Genomic DNA, 15,931 nt, shown 5'->3' with positions numbered 1-15,931 from the left:
TGCAGGAGCTATTATGAAATTATATTATGTACCCGCTGGTTTCAAATATTGGGGCCCAACTGTAAAAGAAAATCTGGGTTTGCCTGACAAGAACAAGTAGTCAGTTAGTTTTCCCTCTTCTGTGTATCCTCTGTTATAACACATAAACTCTTGCCAAATAGTTTGGCACCAGCCATGAACTTGTGATGCTAGCATGATTGGATACTGCTTTCTAAATGCATGATGACTGCAGTGGTTAGCAATATGAATGCTTAGTCTGGGACGCAATTGTTATTTCCATCTATTTATGTTTTGCTTTGCTGATGCAATGGATGATTATGGTTTAATTGCTTAGCCTGCTGTAGATTTGACCTTCATAGGACATCTATCAATGTTTTTTTTTTGGAAAATGATCAACATATGTAATGCAATTTTTTGGTGGTGTAGGGATCAAGATGGTTGGCTCATTCATTACCAGAGCTTTAATGTAAGCAGCAATACTATAATTATATCATTATAGCAGTGTTGTGATTCTCTTGTTTACATCCACAATCTGTCTGCTATTTATCTGTTTTGCAGACTTGTTCTTGGATATGCATATCCGGCCTATGATTGTTACAAGACAGTTGAGCTGAATAGACCTGAGATTGAGCAGTTGCGGTTCTGGTGTCAGTACTGGTATGTCTTGGTTGCCCTTTCATTTGGTTTGGACTACCATTCTTGATTTATTTGTACTTGGTCTCAGATGCATGAACATGGTTTTGCAGGATTTTACTTGCAATGCTTACTGTCTTCGAGAGAATTGGGGATAATTTCATATCATGGTAATGTGAATTTTTGGATTTAGGTTTTAGGTGGTTACACTTGGGGAATTTAGCTGCTTGATGGTTGATAATTTCGTTTTCCTACAGGTTACCAATGTATAGTGAAGCAAAGCTGGCCTTTATCGTGTATTTGTGGTATCCCAAGACACAGGTTTGGTTTCGTACTATTTGTGTTTCCATTACTTGTTTATTTCTTATGGTTTTTCTGTAACAACGGGCTATTCCAGGGGACTTCTTATGTCTATGAGTCATTCTTCAAGCCGTATATTGCAAAACATGAATCAGAGATTGATCGCAATCTTCTTGAGTTGAGGACTAGAGCTAGTGACATGGCAGTTATTTACTTCCATAAGGTTGCAGACTACAGCCAGACAAGGTTCCATGAAATCCTGCAATATATTGCTTCACAGTCACAGAGTCAAAGATCTCGTTCTCAGGTACTTTAAGAACATTATAGTTTGCTTGCTAGCTACTGTACTTATTTTTCCTTCCCAGTTCCCACTACATAGTGCGCTGAACTTCTAGAGTTTGTGTATGATATAATCTCGTGATTTGCTTCATAATGGTAGGGTTTCTTCTGTGGTTTGAGCCCAATGTTGTAGGCTGGATATCCTGCATTAACATTGAATTTTAAATACTAATTCTAAAAAAACATTGAATTTTAAATAGTAGGCCATGAACTCCTTCACATGGTGAGTTGATAAAGGCACATCTCATTGATGCTCTAATTTATGGTGGAAGTTAGAAAAGCAAGAATAGTTCCCAGTTCTATGTTCCCTTTCCCAGTATTTCTTTTATATTTCACATCTCATGCAGTCATGCCTACTGTTGGTGCTTTTATTGCTAACTGAACAATGGTTATTTTAGAACAGTAAATTTAATTAATGCTGTATTTGGGTAAAGAAATTTTAGTATGAAGCTCAGAGATCATTTAGTGCTCCAAAATTTATAGAGTGATATGCTTATAATATTTTCCTAATTCTTTATGAATTTCTGTGAATAATTGATATGTTGGGAAATTTGCTCTGGTCTTCCGGGAACACTACCAGTGAAGATTAATTTCACACCATGTCAAGATTCTAGAAATATCTTAACCTAGTCTTCAGTTCAATATTTTCTCTTGGTTGCACCCTTTGAAAGAATTGTGTGACACACAAGTTCTGCTCTGCCACCAATCGATGCAGAGGCTGGGGTCATCATTCAAAAAAAAAAAAAAATCTGCTCTGTCACCATCATCTAGTTGCGTCATAATACTATATGCCCTTCTCACAATTTAGGATGCAGATTAGTCAAAACCAATTGTTCCGCCAAATCAAACTAGCTTACGGTTAGCATTTGCCTGGAGGAAGTTAGCTAGCAATGATCTTGTAGCATCAAGTTCATTCAGTTGTTATTCTCTGCACCGATTATCTCACAATGCCAGAATTTTGGAAAAGGGATTATTCATTGCTTCCTCTAGGTGGCTTAGCTCTTACTCATGTAGGCACATATACATAAGCAAACTTGTCTAGAACTACCTTCTCATGCTTTATAGCGCTTGTTAAGGACAATATAGATATTTGGTCATTTACTGACAGTGATCAAGTAGTCATTGGACAGACTCCAATTTAGTTTTGCTCCATGCTTTATGTTACTTCGAGTTTGATCCATAGTTCCATATGCAATTTGTATCATCTTGAATGAATAGCAGTTCCATTCTTGTTAAATCTTTGGTAGAGTTAATGACCTGAGAACCGCAAATAATCTCCATATCGGAATGTGACAAACTGCTGAGCTATCCCATCATTCCATTTGTTGTTTCATTATATTGACAGAGGGGAAATTTTTCATGTACAGAAGATGTTCTATTTCCATTTGTCATGAGTGCAGTATTCACTTTCTATTTACCAGTTGCAGTATTCACTTTCCATTTGTTGAATTCATTAATTTGGATATTTTACTGTCTCTTCAGGCACAGCAACAGCAGCAGCGCCCACCACCTCCACGAACTCGGATGGCGAATCCTGCACCACCCCCTGTTCCTACACCTTCGGCACCACCTATGCCACCGCAGCCTGCCCAAGTTCCTCCTACTCCACCAAGGATGCAAGCGCAAGACAAGGGCCCAGTTCCAGTTGTCCCTCCTGGTGCAGTGCTGCCTCCTGTGCAGCCACAGCCAGCTTCTGGTCCTGGTGCTGTCGCCAGCAACGGCTCTCTGAACACTGAAGAAATGCAGGTCGATCAATCTGGGCCATCGACAAGCAACATGCCACCCCGCCCTACAATGCCTGAAGACGAGGAGACACTCATCCAGGAGGCGATCCGGCTGACTCGAGGTCGGCTCAGGAGGCGCATGGCTGGATCTGGTGGACCTCCATCGAACTAGCGCCCGACAAGGATCGTTTCTCGTAATTCTGCTCTATGGCCGGATGATTCCAAATGGGCTTTTCGAAGCTCCACTGATGACGATGCTGACAGGTTAAAAACGCTGGGTTCGTCCGTCAGACATGACTGAATTCCGTTCCGCCGCTGCATGCACGCTCGTGTTCCTAGTGTAAAAAACGGGCTCCTGGTTCCTGCCGTTTCACGGCCCAGATTGTGTATATATCCATCCGCCGCCAGGGGTAAAACGCTGTCATGTCAATTAGATCACTAGCTTAGGTGCTAGCAGAAGATGGTTAAAAAGGCTCGACGAAATCGGTTACGAAGTACTTATGTTCTGCTGGCTTAAGAGGTAATTCTGGTACATTGATACTCAAGGATCATGTATGACCATAGATAAACCATACGTACGTGGAGACCTGCATACAATTCTTTTGTGCTGACAAAAATATCCTAGCTCTCTTGTATTGCGACCTTTGGTGAAGGAAGCATCTCTCACTAAGGCTGTCGTGTATGTGGCTGTCGAGTTACCACCTATAGGCGAAATGTGTACGTATGGAAATGAATGCAAGTAATCATCCCAAGTCAGTGTGAGGCGTACATTATTTTCACGAAGCTGCTGTCCCTGTCGCTTGCTGTCTTTCTTTCCTTTTTTCGTGGAAGACGAAATCGGTTTGAACGCTAGCATCCTGTGTATCTCAGCATAGTATAAATGCAGGAAAACCTCGAGAGTGGAGACTTGCCAATAGTAGTAACAATTTAGCCCACTGTTGCGTGATTAGAGAGGAGCTAGCAACTGATGGCGCCGCATGTCTTCTCCTCGACCGTTGAGCCACCGCTCCTGAGGCTAGCTGGAGATGCCGGCGGCCGCCACCGTCGGACCTTCCGCCCTTGCCTGGTGACAAGCCCTGGACGGGAGTCCCAAGCTCTCTCCGATGATTTCGACTTCCAGGTAACTCGCAACTGGCTAGTATCTAGACATACATTGTAGGAAAGCATATTTTGTCCAGTGATATATATTTCGAACCAAAGAAAAGATTGTTTGCCTTCCTATTTTGACTGACACGTATATTATATATGCTGGCATCCCATAAGTATTTTCCGGTGTACAAACATGAGTAGATGTAATTTTGTATAGCTGTAACTCTGTAACTAGTAGAGCTTTCAGCCAAGCCATCGTCGCTAAACCTGTAGTATGTGTTTACCTGGATTAGTTATGGCCGACATGAAAATCCAGCCAGTTGTCAACTTCTACTCACTAGTGTCCGTGTGGCAATTAGCAAGTGGCAACGGTCCTTCAAGACATGGACGTCTTTGGATGCATCTTGGCCTCTAAATTCGGACCTTGGGTACCACGAGCTCGCTCCAAGCTTAGCACAACTTTGCCCCTAGTAGACCCACAACTTAACTTACGCAACATTCTGTCATCCTAAAATATTTCAAGGGATCCTCAACCCAAAAGATCTTTTTAAAAAGGTAACGAAATTTTGACATCTCCAGAAAGAAGTTTTGCACCTTCCGTAAAAGAAAATTCCAGTTTGGCTAAAATATAAGGAGCACAACACACATAGCCCCACCAGTCAGGGCCGGAGCATGGAAGATCATAAGTCAAATCGGTTATAGCTGATACATGTTTTTTTTTCGAAAAGATAACTGATACATGTTATATGCAACTTTAGCCAGATGTTCGGTATTTCCTATACTATGCTTTTTTCCGAATGCTTAATTTCCTGTACTAATGTATTAACAAGTATATCTAATCTCGCTGCCAAAGAAATCTCTTCTCCGACCTCCATACTTATTTTTTACTATGAACCACATTCCTACATACATGGGACAGAAAAATGAGTAGGGCTGTTCCTTTTTTTAACCTTGATTAACACAACAATACACTCTCAAAGTGGACATGGGGCCTCGTATACATCTCATTCTCCTATCTTCATTTTCACATTTTTAATTAGAACTTTTCTCTCCATGGAACACCAGGAGGGCGTCAACAGTGTTAAGGCAATGCTGCATCAGAACCAGAAGGACAAGCGAGAGGTGGTGGCCAACATTGATCACCTCAAGCGCCTCTGCATCGACCACTATTTCCAAGACGAGATCGACGAGGCCATGACCACATGCTTGGATCTTGTCCATAGTGATGATTTACTAGATGCGACCCTTTCCTTAAGGCTGGTGCGAGAAGCTGGATATGATGTTTCAGCAGGTTGGTACACATATCATACATTCAATTTAGTTAAGGCTCTCACAAATACAAATAATTTTGTACTTCCCTGGTTTAAAATATTTGACCGATAGGTTTTTAATTGTAATATACTATATATGAATAATAAAACCTGCATCATCTGGGCCATGCACCCTTCTTGTGGTCTCTATTGTCACGCCACAAATCTTGGGATGCAGGTTCTTCTGCTATGGTGGTTGCCGACCTCTCGCCCTGAAAGATATGAGTAGGGACTAGGGAGTGGATTTGCTGCCTTCTAAAGGGCTTTTGTTTTTTGGTGTCGCTTTGTCAAGCAGGCCCAGGGGGCACTTTTTAAAAAGAAAACAAGGGAGCCTTTCCTTGGTTCCATTTCATCAAACTGTGTCGTGCCAGGTTCAGTACGTACATATCCTGGTAGAGCCATGTCAGGCAGATAAATTACCAAAATATTTCAAGCTACTGTAGCAACCTCTAAGCTAGCAAAGAGTATGATGTTCCATATCAGGCATGTCCTCATCCCAGATTGGTGAGGCATGAGCAACGATCTCGGGATTTTGCTAGCAGGAGCATCTCATGTCAACAAAGGGTTTAACTCCGGCTAGAAAGCGTATTGAATCGTGTAGTAAGCTTGAGGGACATCTATCGCATGTATCATTGCTTTCCTACCTTTCTCTAGATTTAACCTCTTCCTTAGTCCAAATATCAGTTAAGGTGCCCAAAATACTAGCGTTGAGTTATCAGTTGAATCAGGTTTGGTGTCCAAAGATCACACACTTCCAACATGATTTTCTTTTTCTAGGTGCGGGGATTTTGTTAGAGTTCAGAAGCTGTTCTAGCTAGTAATCCACGTGTGCAATCACGTTTTTTTTACCTTTAACATATTATACAATCACCTATAACCTTCCTAAAAGTTGTTTTGCTTGATGTGTTAGATGAGGTTCTTCGAAAGTTCGCCGACGTCAATGGTGACTACAGCCTTGATCATAGCAAAGATACCAAAGGGTTGCTCAGCTTACAGGATATATCAAACCTGAACATGGGAGAAGAATCACTCTACAAGGCAAAGGAGTTCTCAAGAAAGCACCTCGCATCTGCAATACAACACTTGGAACCAAACCTTGGAAGATATGTGCAGCAGTCGCTGGACCATCCCTACCATGTGAGCCTGATGCAGTACAAAGCCAGGCATCACCTGAGCTACATGCAGAGCTTGTCCAGTACGAACATTGGAATGCAGGAGCTGGCAGTTGCAGAGTTCCAGCTTAACAAGTTGTTGAATCAGAGGGAAATGCAAGAGATTAAGAGGTACATATATAGATATTGTACATGTAAAACAATCATAGCTCCCCCAACGAATAATTTTATTAGAGTGTTTGTTTTCAGCGCCATTACAAAGGTCACTACTACCCATTACGTCTTGCATATGGCTGAAGAACCATGTATAATCCCCGCATATGCTAATTGATAATATTTTCTAATTTATATACCAATGTATGAGGTTAATGAGATTTTTTCTTTGTTATCTTTGAATAATCATTGTGACAGATGGTGGATGGGCTTGGGATTGGCTCAGGAAATACCTGCTACCCGGGACCAACTTCTGAAATGGTACATGTTTCCCCTGACTGTAGTCGACGGACAAGCCTTCTCCAGATACCGGATAGAGACCACAAAAATCATCTCGCTTATCAGTATTGTGGATGACATCTTTGATGTTGTTGCAACACAAGAGGAAGTCTCTCGCTTCACCGAGGCAATACAAATGTAGGCTTGTTATCTTTCTGTTGCATACTATTAAGTTTATTATGCAATTTATGATCAATGATAGTAATTGCGAAGGATTGATAGAGCCCACATACACTTGATATTGTAGAAATTGGTGCAACTGAAATTTCATATGTGACACAATGTATTTCTTACAGGTGGGATCTTGCAGCTGCTGATTCACTGCCCAGCTACATGAGATCATGCTACAGTGCACTTTACACAATCACAAATGAGATCGCAGATTTAGTTGAAAGAGAACATGGATTGTACCCTATGGACCAACTCAAGAAAGCGGTATGTCTCTTGGAATGTTTTACTCTTTCAGTTTTCTTAATTGATTTGCCTTGATGACCAACCGTGCTTTGCAGGACTAGCCATCTATATATGCATATCTTTACTATCTTTACTATTAAATTCAAAAGCGATCGTGGTAGTCAAGAAAAACCAGCTATAGAGGCGACCCACGCATGGCAAAAAAATCGGCATAAAACCTTGGGCGTCTCCTCCTGATGGATCCGCAAGAAAAAAAACGAAGGATTAAAAGACGCATATCCAGGTAGAAGTAGTAGTTCTGATCGGTCTGCATAACAAACAAGGTCAGATCGGTCGACATACTGGTTCGATTCCGGACTCCAATCCACTTCAAAACCCATATATACGCCATCTTATAGCGTCACCCTACGTCCGGACGGTCTCTTTGATCTTGCACGGCCGCTGCAGCGTTGTTGTGCCAGATGGAGATGCCCATCCATGGAAGAGACGAATCTCGGATGGAAGGGTAGAGGCTGTCCAGGAGACGTGCCACACCATGTATGCCGCTGCTGCATGCCAATCGATCGCCGTATGAGGCTACCACGCGCATGCATGTATGATGCTGCTAGCTGGGTGATGTTCCTGTTGTTCTTCTCTGACTCTGAGGACACGAGGCAGAAGTTGGAGCACGAAAGGAGAGTATGAACAAGAGAGGAATCGAGCCTAGAAGTTTAAAAATTCTCTCGCCAGGGAGCAAAACGCCTCCACTCAATGAGATTAGATGGCGCATTTCGCTATGACCATAGACCACTCACGCCTACCTCTCTGTTACTTTTCTTTTCAATGGACAATGAAATAAATGAAAAGGCTGTGTGCATCATCAGGCCGGGGACGCCCCATTTCGAAAAAAATATAGCTCTCGTTCTCGAGCTACGTTCAGAAAAGTTTAAAGTACTTGGTACCGGTAATGGATGATACTTACATTTGTGCGAACCGGTAAAGCCAAACAAACTTTCATTTTCATTTTGTAACAAAATCTATTAATTTGGGGTTGCTAAACCAGGACTGTTGGCAACTGTGCTCCGAGCTATTGTCGGTAGAGAGGTTTACGATTTTCTTGCCACCTTTGCTGCTCTCTACCCTGGATCCGTAGTTGATTGATGGGTACCCCCAAATGCCATGGCATGTCTTTATCGATGGTGTGTTCGAGTGTCGTGTTTGGAATTCGTTTATGTCGCCTTGTGGTCCCCTGTGTTGGGGTGTGGCCCTGTTGTTCTGGGTCTTTGTTAGGCTTACCTATGTGTGGATGTGCTGTTTGTGTGAACTTGGTTCCATTGTGTAGATTCTCGCCCGGTTTTTTCCTAAAAACTGAGCACTCTCTTCTTAATTAATAGACGATGCAAATCTTTTGCCTCTGTTTCAAAAAAAAAATTCAACCGGACGTGATGGCATGGTAAATGTGTCAACAGGAACAAAATTTCAAAAGGGTCACACACGAAACACGATAATCACTGAGATAAAGTAGATGCAAGGCGGTATTTGTCGCAACCCAGTCACAAGTTGAATGTGAAGCATATATCATAAATTATTGATGTTTTGAGCAATGAATCTAGGTCTAAATTTGTTGGACCGTGCGGCCACGGGTGTTGACCTAGTAATACATAATACTCCGTATGCGAAAAGATTTAACTTCATCTATAGATATATATTTTACCGGGAAATGTAGACAGCAGCAGCAACAATTAGTCATGAAAAAATAATCATCTGACAATAGTGAATTGATATTTTGTTTTGCAGTGGGCCACACTTTTCGATGCATTTCTGGTTGAGTCAAAATGGTTATCTGCTAATCAGGTTCCTTCCCTTGATGACTACCTATCGAATGGCGTCATCACTACTGGAGCGCCACTTGCACTTTTGCATCTCTTTTTCATGGCAGGCCATGATCCATCAACGGCAGGCTCTGCAAACCTCAATTCAGGTCACATACCTCCGATCATGTCCTGCCCGTCAAAGATCTTGAGACTTTGGGATGACATGGGAAGCGCTAAGGTCAGAACACTGCGAACTTCTTTCGATAGCCCAAAATATGTCATGCTTGGGAACCTGGAATTTCATGCAAATATAGCACAACTCAACATATTCTTGTACGAGTGCAGCACGCATCGAAAGAAGGGCTGGACGGATCGTACAAGAATTTGTACCTGAAAGAGAACCCCGGTGGCGACGCGGAGGGGCACATGCTTGGGCTAATCAAGAGAGAGTGGGAGGAGCTCAACAGGGAGTGCTTCTCCAGGCGGTCCTACCCGTCCATCTTGAACCAGTTCTCGCTCAACTTCGCGAGGATGGTGACCCAGTTTGGGTACGACGACGAGCAGAAGCGCCCTATCGTTGAGGATTACGTAAAGACGCTCTTGTTCTGAATCATGCCCACGCAGTCACGCAAGGACCAATCAAGATGATGCTTGAACCAATCAAGATAATTCCTGGATTCAATGCCGAGATGTTTTTGATCCTTCCTAGTGCTCCTAGTGCCCTTTTGTTTGCCCAATTTGGTGAACCGTGAAGCTGTTTAATTATCAGCTGAACGTTGCATTCGCTGATGCGAAACTAACTGTTATGCCCAACAATTCAGACCACGCTGTAGCTGCGCATGCAGTATGTATGGGGAATGGTAGTTCTTAAACTTGAAAAAGCCATTTTCCAGAATTTGCAATGAACGCTGTAGCTGACGATCTAGTCAGAATGTCTCTACAATGGAATACAACGTGTACCTTTCAAAAAAAAAAATGATGCAATTTCAGGTAACTAAGATCGCCAATAAAATCTAGTAAAGCCAGAAGTAGCAAGTCTTGGTAAGAGAAAACTAGATCTTTAGACATGACTATTCAGGCTCCATCTGCAAATGCCGATTCTTTTGATGAAGTTCCGAGGCATCTTGGTGACATCCGAGAATGTCTCAGTGGAGGGATCGTAGAGTTGCAGCACTAGTGATTCTACGTCATCATAATTGCAACCAGTAGTGCAATGCAACAGTAGCTTTCCATCGTCCCTTAACATCAGTGGTGTGTAAAGACATGTTGACGGAGCCATCTTGATTGTGTACATCTTCATCCATGTGCTCGAACCGAGATTGATCAGAAGCCATATGGTGGCGCGTGGATTGACAGTCATCTGCAGCAACGACTGAATCATGCAAAGATCGCCGTTGAGCTCAGTCACACGCACCAAGGACGTCTTCTTCCACTCCTCGTCAGTGACTAGCTTTCGCGGGCCTTCAATCGGTTGCTTCTCCCATTGCTCACTCTCGAGGTCAAAGCAGAGTAAAGAGTCATGGAAAAGCTCCTTTCCTACCAAGAAGTAGACGACACCTCTGATACTGACAGGGGAGCCCCGGTTACTCGGGACAACGCGTGGGGGTGGATGTGTCAGCCTCCACATGGGGCCGTCTCCTAAAGTGAGCACCTCACAAGCCCCAGCGTCGCTGAGGCGCACGGCCTTGTAAGGACGAGACGGACCGGTGGCACGACCGAAGCCGAAGGTTGTAAAGTAAGGCGTGACAATGTATGGATACTTGTCATGTGCTCGCACTTCTATTTTCGAGCAGAACATGAGCATTTTCCCAGTCGTTGGGTCGAGGACGTGGGCGCCACCGGAGGAACCGCCGGTGATGCAGATGAGGCCATCAACGCTGGTGCACACGATCCCACTGCCGCCCATGCCTTTGAACACCCTCACAACGTTGCCGTTAATGTCCATTACCTGCAGGTCGCGGGGTTTGAAGACCGGTGGATCTTCTTCCTCTTCATCCCCGTCCTCTTCCCCTTCATCCTCGTCACTATCATCATCTTTCTCCTCTTTCTCCCCTTCCTCCTGTTCTGCATCTTCTTCTTTCTCTTCTGCTGCTCCTTGTTCTTCTTGTTGTCCTCCTGCTGCTGCTCCATCGGTTTCTTGTCGTCCTGCTGCGTCTGCTCCTTCTGTTTCTTCTTCTACTGCTGCTCCTCCTTCTGCTTCGTTTTCTTCTTCTTCTTCTTCTTTAACCCAGGAGCTGGCAACGAGGAAGATCTGCTTCTGATCCGAGGCTATCGCGTCCAGATCAGAGATTGACGAAGGCTCCATATCGCCGGCCGCCTCTTGTTCCTCGATCGCGGGAGGTCGGGTAAGATCCACGGGCGTTTCTGTTAGGGCTGATCGGTCTCCTAACAAAACATATGCAAACATACGCGTCTGTGTATATATGGTATAGTCCTCACCGAGGACTACAAAATAGTATATGCAACGTACGTAGAGAGGACTTTTGGCTACTAATATATGCAGAGTCCAGAGTGGAAACCACCGATACTACACCGTATATTTTCCCTTGCGACGGAAGACCTAAAAAAAAAAGAAAAAAGGGAAAGCAAGATCGAGCTTAGCGACGTACGGTTCACCGATGGAGGTCCATGGCGAGTCGTACAAGTCCTGGGCATGGTGGCTGGACGCACTGCAGGCGATGAGGAGGACATACTCCATCCCCATGGACGCCAAGGAAGCGAGGATATGTGCGGAGGTAGCGGAGGCTATGAGGAAGGAGATGGCGGCGGCGCTCACATTGGAGGGAATTAGGAAGGGTCGGCTGATGAGGTGGATCGGTGAGACGCAAGACCCGAAGGCGCTCAGAGCGGCGGTGGAGAAGGCGCGCAGGATGGATCGGCTGGAGGAGGAGCAGGTGGCGGTGGACAGGTGGGCCAAGACCAAGGACCCCGAAGCAGCGACGTACCGGCGGCAGCTGGAGAACGAGCGGAGCGAGATGTGCTGGAGAATGACGACGGAGGAGACATCCGGCGACACCGAGGACTGGTCGGAGCCTTGTAATTATCGCAGTAAATGGAGGTACATATACGAAGGCCGCCGCGGCACCTACGAGGACACCAGTAAGTGTACTATACTCGTCCCCTTTATTGGAAATTCGATGCGACAAACTCTCGATCTGTATGCAATAAAAAATTACTGGATTTCTGCCTGCCCTATGCCAGTGAAAATATTGCTTATACATTGTTGTATAATGATATATGTGCAATAATGCAGCGGATGTACCGGCCATGCGTTTCACGGACGACGACCGAGCAAAGCAAAATTGGGACGTTGAGCTGACGGGAACTTTGCAGATATTTTCCTTCAAAGTCGCCGCAATAGCAGAGGAGTTGCGGTGGCCGCTTGATGTGTATGGCTTGATCGCCATAAGAGACCACCTCGACCGTCGACGAAATATTATCTATGCCCGCGCAAGGGATAATTGCCAGACTATCACACGTGAGGTATGTATGCATGATCATTTGACTGCTGATGGCTATTTTTGACATAATGTATCACTTGTCTCTAGTGAATGTTGCTTGAAAAAACGGCATTCGTGTCCTTATGCTGGACTATGTGTGCACAACAACAACAACAACCACCAAGCCTTTCCGTCCCAAACAAGTTGGGGTAGGCTAGAGTTGAAACCCATAAGATCTCGAAGCCAAGTCATGGTTCCGGAACGTGGATAGCTAACTTCCTATGCTGGACTATGTGTGCACACCACGACAAAAAAAATTGTCCTTAAATCAACCGATTAACTAATTTGTTTCTACAGTAATTTGGTTTATGCACCTCGTGATCACAATATTCTCAAAGGAGAAACCCCTCATGATCACAACATTTTGTGCTATGTTCCTTGCATTCAAATATCAGTGTTTTCTCTAACAGTTTTTTGTGGTCTCCTCAATGTTTGCCTCATCTTTGGGAGTTTAGATTGTTTCCTTGGAAATGTAAAGAAAACATTACTTCCGTAGAAAGGCTTGGACATGCTTTCAGAAGCAACATTTCATCTGAATTATTAGCGAGCTCAGAGCTCCCCTTGTCACGTGTTATTCTTATGCTTATGGTACTTACATAATTCTAAATCACGTGATTGCAATTTACTCATACTTGGTAGAAGATGGCCGCATACTTCCTTTTCCATCAATACATATAGGTTTTTCCATATTTCATACTAGCTCCCTCCGTCCCATGAAAATTATCTTAGATTTGGCTAAATTTAAATGTATGTAGATACATTCAAATTTAGACAAATCAAAGACAATTTTCATTAGACGTAGAGAGTACTTTTCTTAGTAAATAAAAATTATATATGTCCATCCTTTAGCATCATATTTACTCAAATTAATTGTTACATGCAGGATCCATATTTAAAACTAGTGGGTCCAACTCGTGCTGCTGTGCTATCACAAGTATCTGATTCTGTGCGCTTTGAGGTTGTGTTGAAAGTGAAGAGCGGCAGTAATGAATCTGATGATAAAGATTTAAGCTTTTTAGCTTCAAAGTACAGAACATTCAACACAAGTTATTCGCGTGTGATTTGCCGTGTTGTTTCCAGCAAGCTTTCCAAACTACAGTGGAGATACGGCCTTCTTGCCAAATCTGTGGAGGCTACAATCGGTATACAAGTTATTCATGGGCCATGGCCAAATGGTTGTAGAGGTATATTTAGTGCAAGTACCACTAGTCTAGATGGCATGAAAGTCACACTGCTCTCTCTTGAAGATGACAAGTTGCCGATAAATATTGATGGTATGATCAATGTTTCACGCCATGTTGTTTGCGTTGAAATTGATGGACAACTGAAGATTTCTATTACAGCAGAATATGAAGACGGCGACCAAATTACTATAAAAGATGAAATAATTTTTACACCTAAGGAATATGGTAGAAGCTCTGCTGTTCTTAAGGTTCACTCATGTCAGATGAAAGTCATTGTTGCATGGTCACTTGTTTGCTGTTGTTGATCTCCAGACACAATAGTGCACTACGTGTCCTAGATATGGGTTTTAAGAGTGTATCCCACCATTAAAGTATTATCGTAGACTATTGTTCTGTTTACTAGTCCGATAACGTTGCGTCAATGGATTAGTCCTATAATGTTGTCTCGATGGATTACAGTCCCTAGTGATAGGACCAATATAGAAAATTGGTTATCACGAGACCGTTGTCTTCGAATGGTCGTGACACCAAAGTTTAGTTTCTTGTTTTATTTTACAATCCTATACTTCAAATTCCTAAAAATCTTGTGTAGTAAAGTTTAGCTACCTGCCGCTACAATGCACCCCTTTGGGGACCCTTAGAGGAGTGGATTACATGTCATGTGTCAGTAAAAGAAATTTCCATGGAGGGTCTACTTTAATTATTGCGCGGATAAGCCGAAATTGAATTGTGTTGAGTTGATGCAGTATTTACTCCTCTCCTATGGGTCTTCGCCGCGGCGTACCTCTGCACGCTGGCTTTGGTGCCACCCCGGGCATCTTGATGCCAATCACTTCAGCTCCATAGCGGCCTCTCGCATGACATCTTTCTGCTCAAAGCTCTCTGATTGCTGGGAAAGCCGGAAGGCAGCGCTCATTCTCTAGCGAGTTGGGAGTCGTGCACTAGACCATTTTGTACAGTGATTTTCCCCCATCTCGTTTTATTCTGCTTTCCCATCACCTCCATCAAAGAGCGAGCCGCAACCCTCTGCTCTCTCCAGACGGACAAACAGAAAAAAAAAACCAAATGAAGCGGTACGTCTGCAACTTAAGGGATGACAACAGTGGGTACTTTTTCATGTACTCCGAGGGCAATTTTAAGTTGAACGAAATCTTAGACAAAAACCTTATTTCCTTTATTACTAGGTAAAGAAAAGAGAACATTGTAATTAAGTAGATCAACAATGTGGTGGACTTTCTAGCGCCCCAAAAAAGTGAAGAATTTCGGAGGAACGGGGAGAATCAAAAATAATATATACATAACAGCGACTAACTAGAGTTTACTTCTTACTTGCATATCCATCCTAACATGAGGCTCTTTTGTTGTATATTCTTGTGTCTCCATCTGTTTTAATACCAAATAATTTAAGTTTACCTTTTTTCATCAACACAAAGGCATCAATTATTTGGCAAGCAAATATATACTCATATTTTCTTATCTTAGAATTTTCATGTTTCTTAACGGTATAATTAAATTTTGATTTTCTGATTTTTTTTGTGCATTCATCAATATTTATAAAAATATTTTCATCAAATATTTCTTAAATACATTACCTAAACAACACGCTGGATGTCGTCATCTCATTAAAGAAGATTTCTACATCAGTTAGTTTAGTTCGGTCTAGCAAGCCTATTCCATATGTTAACAGTCCCCATTGTTGTTGTGAGGGATCCTAATAGCCACTTGATCATAGAAAATTGTTCCTATTTTGCTATAGTACTCTAGTTATGCTACTAATTATGCACAATTTTTTTCCTCTAAATTTCATCTGTTAACTCCGCACACCAACCAAACACCACTTCATATCTTTAGAATACTGTATATGATTTCTTTTTTCCTCTAAATAGTTGTTGCCACCATAGTAACCGTGGAGGATGCTTCCGCTGACTACACAATGAACACGACATATTGGCAGGTCACTCTGAGCTATCGAGTGAATGACGGTTGGGGTGGAACAAAGCTTTTGCCTCTTTTATTGCATTTACTCTTAGCTTGATCCGTA

The 15,931-nt window shown here is 43.0% G+C and overlaps 3 protein-coding genes across 3 annotated transcripts; all 3 read left to right on the top strand.

Annotated features, from left to right (window-relative positions):
- The first annotated feature begins 426 nt into the window (after positions 1-426).
- Positions 427-3,613, top strand: LOC127308671 (putative HVA22-like protein g). Its single transcript, XM_051339563.1, has 6 exons — positions 427-466; positions 559-657; positions 747-803; positions 891-954; positions 1,031-1,240; positions 2,755-3,613. The coding sequence occupies exons 1-6, from the start codon at positions 435-437 to the stop codon at positions 3,166-3,168; spliced, it is 876 nt and encodes a 291-aa protein (XP_051195523.1). The 5' UTR covers positions 427-434; the 3' UTR covers positions 3,169-3,613.
- A 219-nt stretch (positions 3,614-3,832) lies between these two features.
- On the top strand, positions 3,833-10,101 carry LOC127308669 (S-(+)-linalool synthase, chloroplastic). Its single transcript, XM_051339561.2, has 7 exons — positions 3,833-4,116; positions 5,151-5,376; positions 6,306-6,678; positions 6,919-7,137; positions 7,296-7,434; positions 9,190-9,444; positions 9,552-10,101. The coding sequence occupies exons 1-7, from the start codon at positions 3,964-3,966 to the stop codon at positions 9,813-9,815; spliced, it is 1,629 nt and encodes a 542-aa protein (XP_051195521.1). The 5' UTR covers positions 3,833-3,963; the 3' UTR covers positions 9,816-10,101.
- Positions 10,102-11,518: 1,417 nt separating this feature from the next.
- On the top strand, positions 11,519-14,387 carry LOC127308670 (uncharacterized). The gene is made up of 3 exons (XM_051339562.1): positions 11,519-12,305; positions 12,460-12,689; positions 13,590-14,387. The coding sequence occupies exons 1-3, from the start codon at positions 11,825-11,827 to the stop codon at positions 14,193-14,195; spliced, it is 1,317 nt and encodes a 438-aa protein (XP_051195522.1). The 5' UTR covers positions 11,519-11,824; the 3' UTR covers positions 14,196-14,387.
- Positions 14,388-15,931: the final 1,544 nt, after the last annotated feature.

Source organism: Lolium perenne, chromosome 6 (genome assembly GCF_019359855.2).
Source record: "Lolium perenne isolate Kyuss_39 chromosome 6, Kyuss_2.0, whole genome shotgun sequence".
NCBI lineage: Eukaryota > Viridiplantae > Streptophyta > Magnoliopsida > Poales > Poaceae > Lolium > Lolium perenne.
Note: the sequence above shows the minus strand (reverse complement) of the source record. Positions and strands in the feature narration are given on the sequence as shown.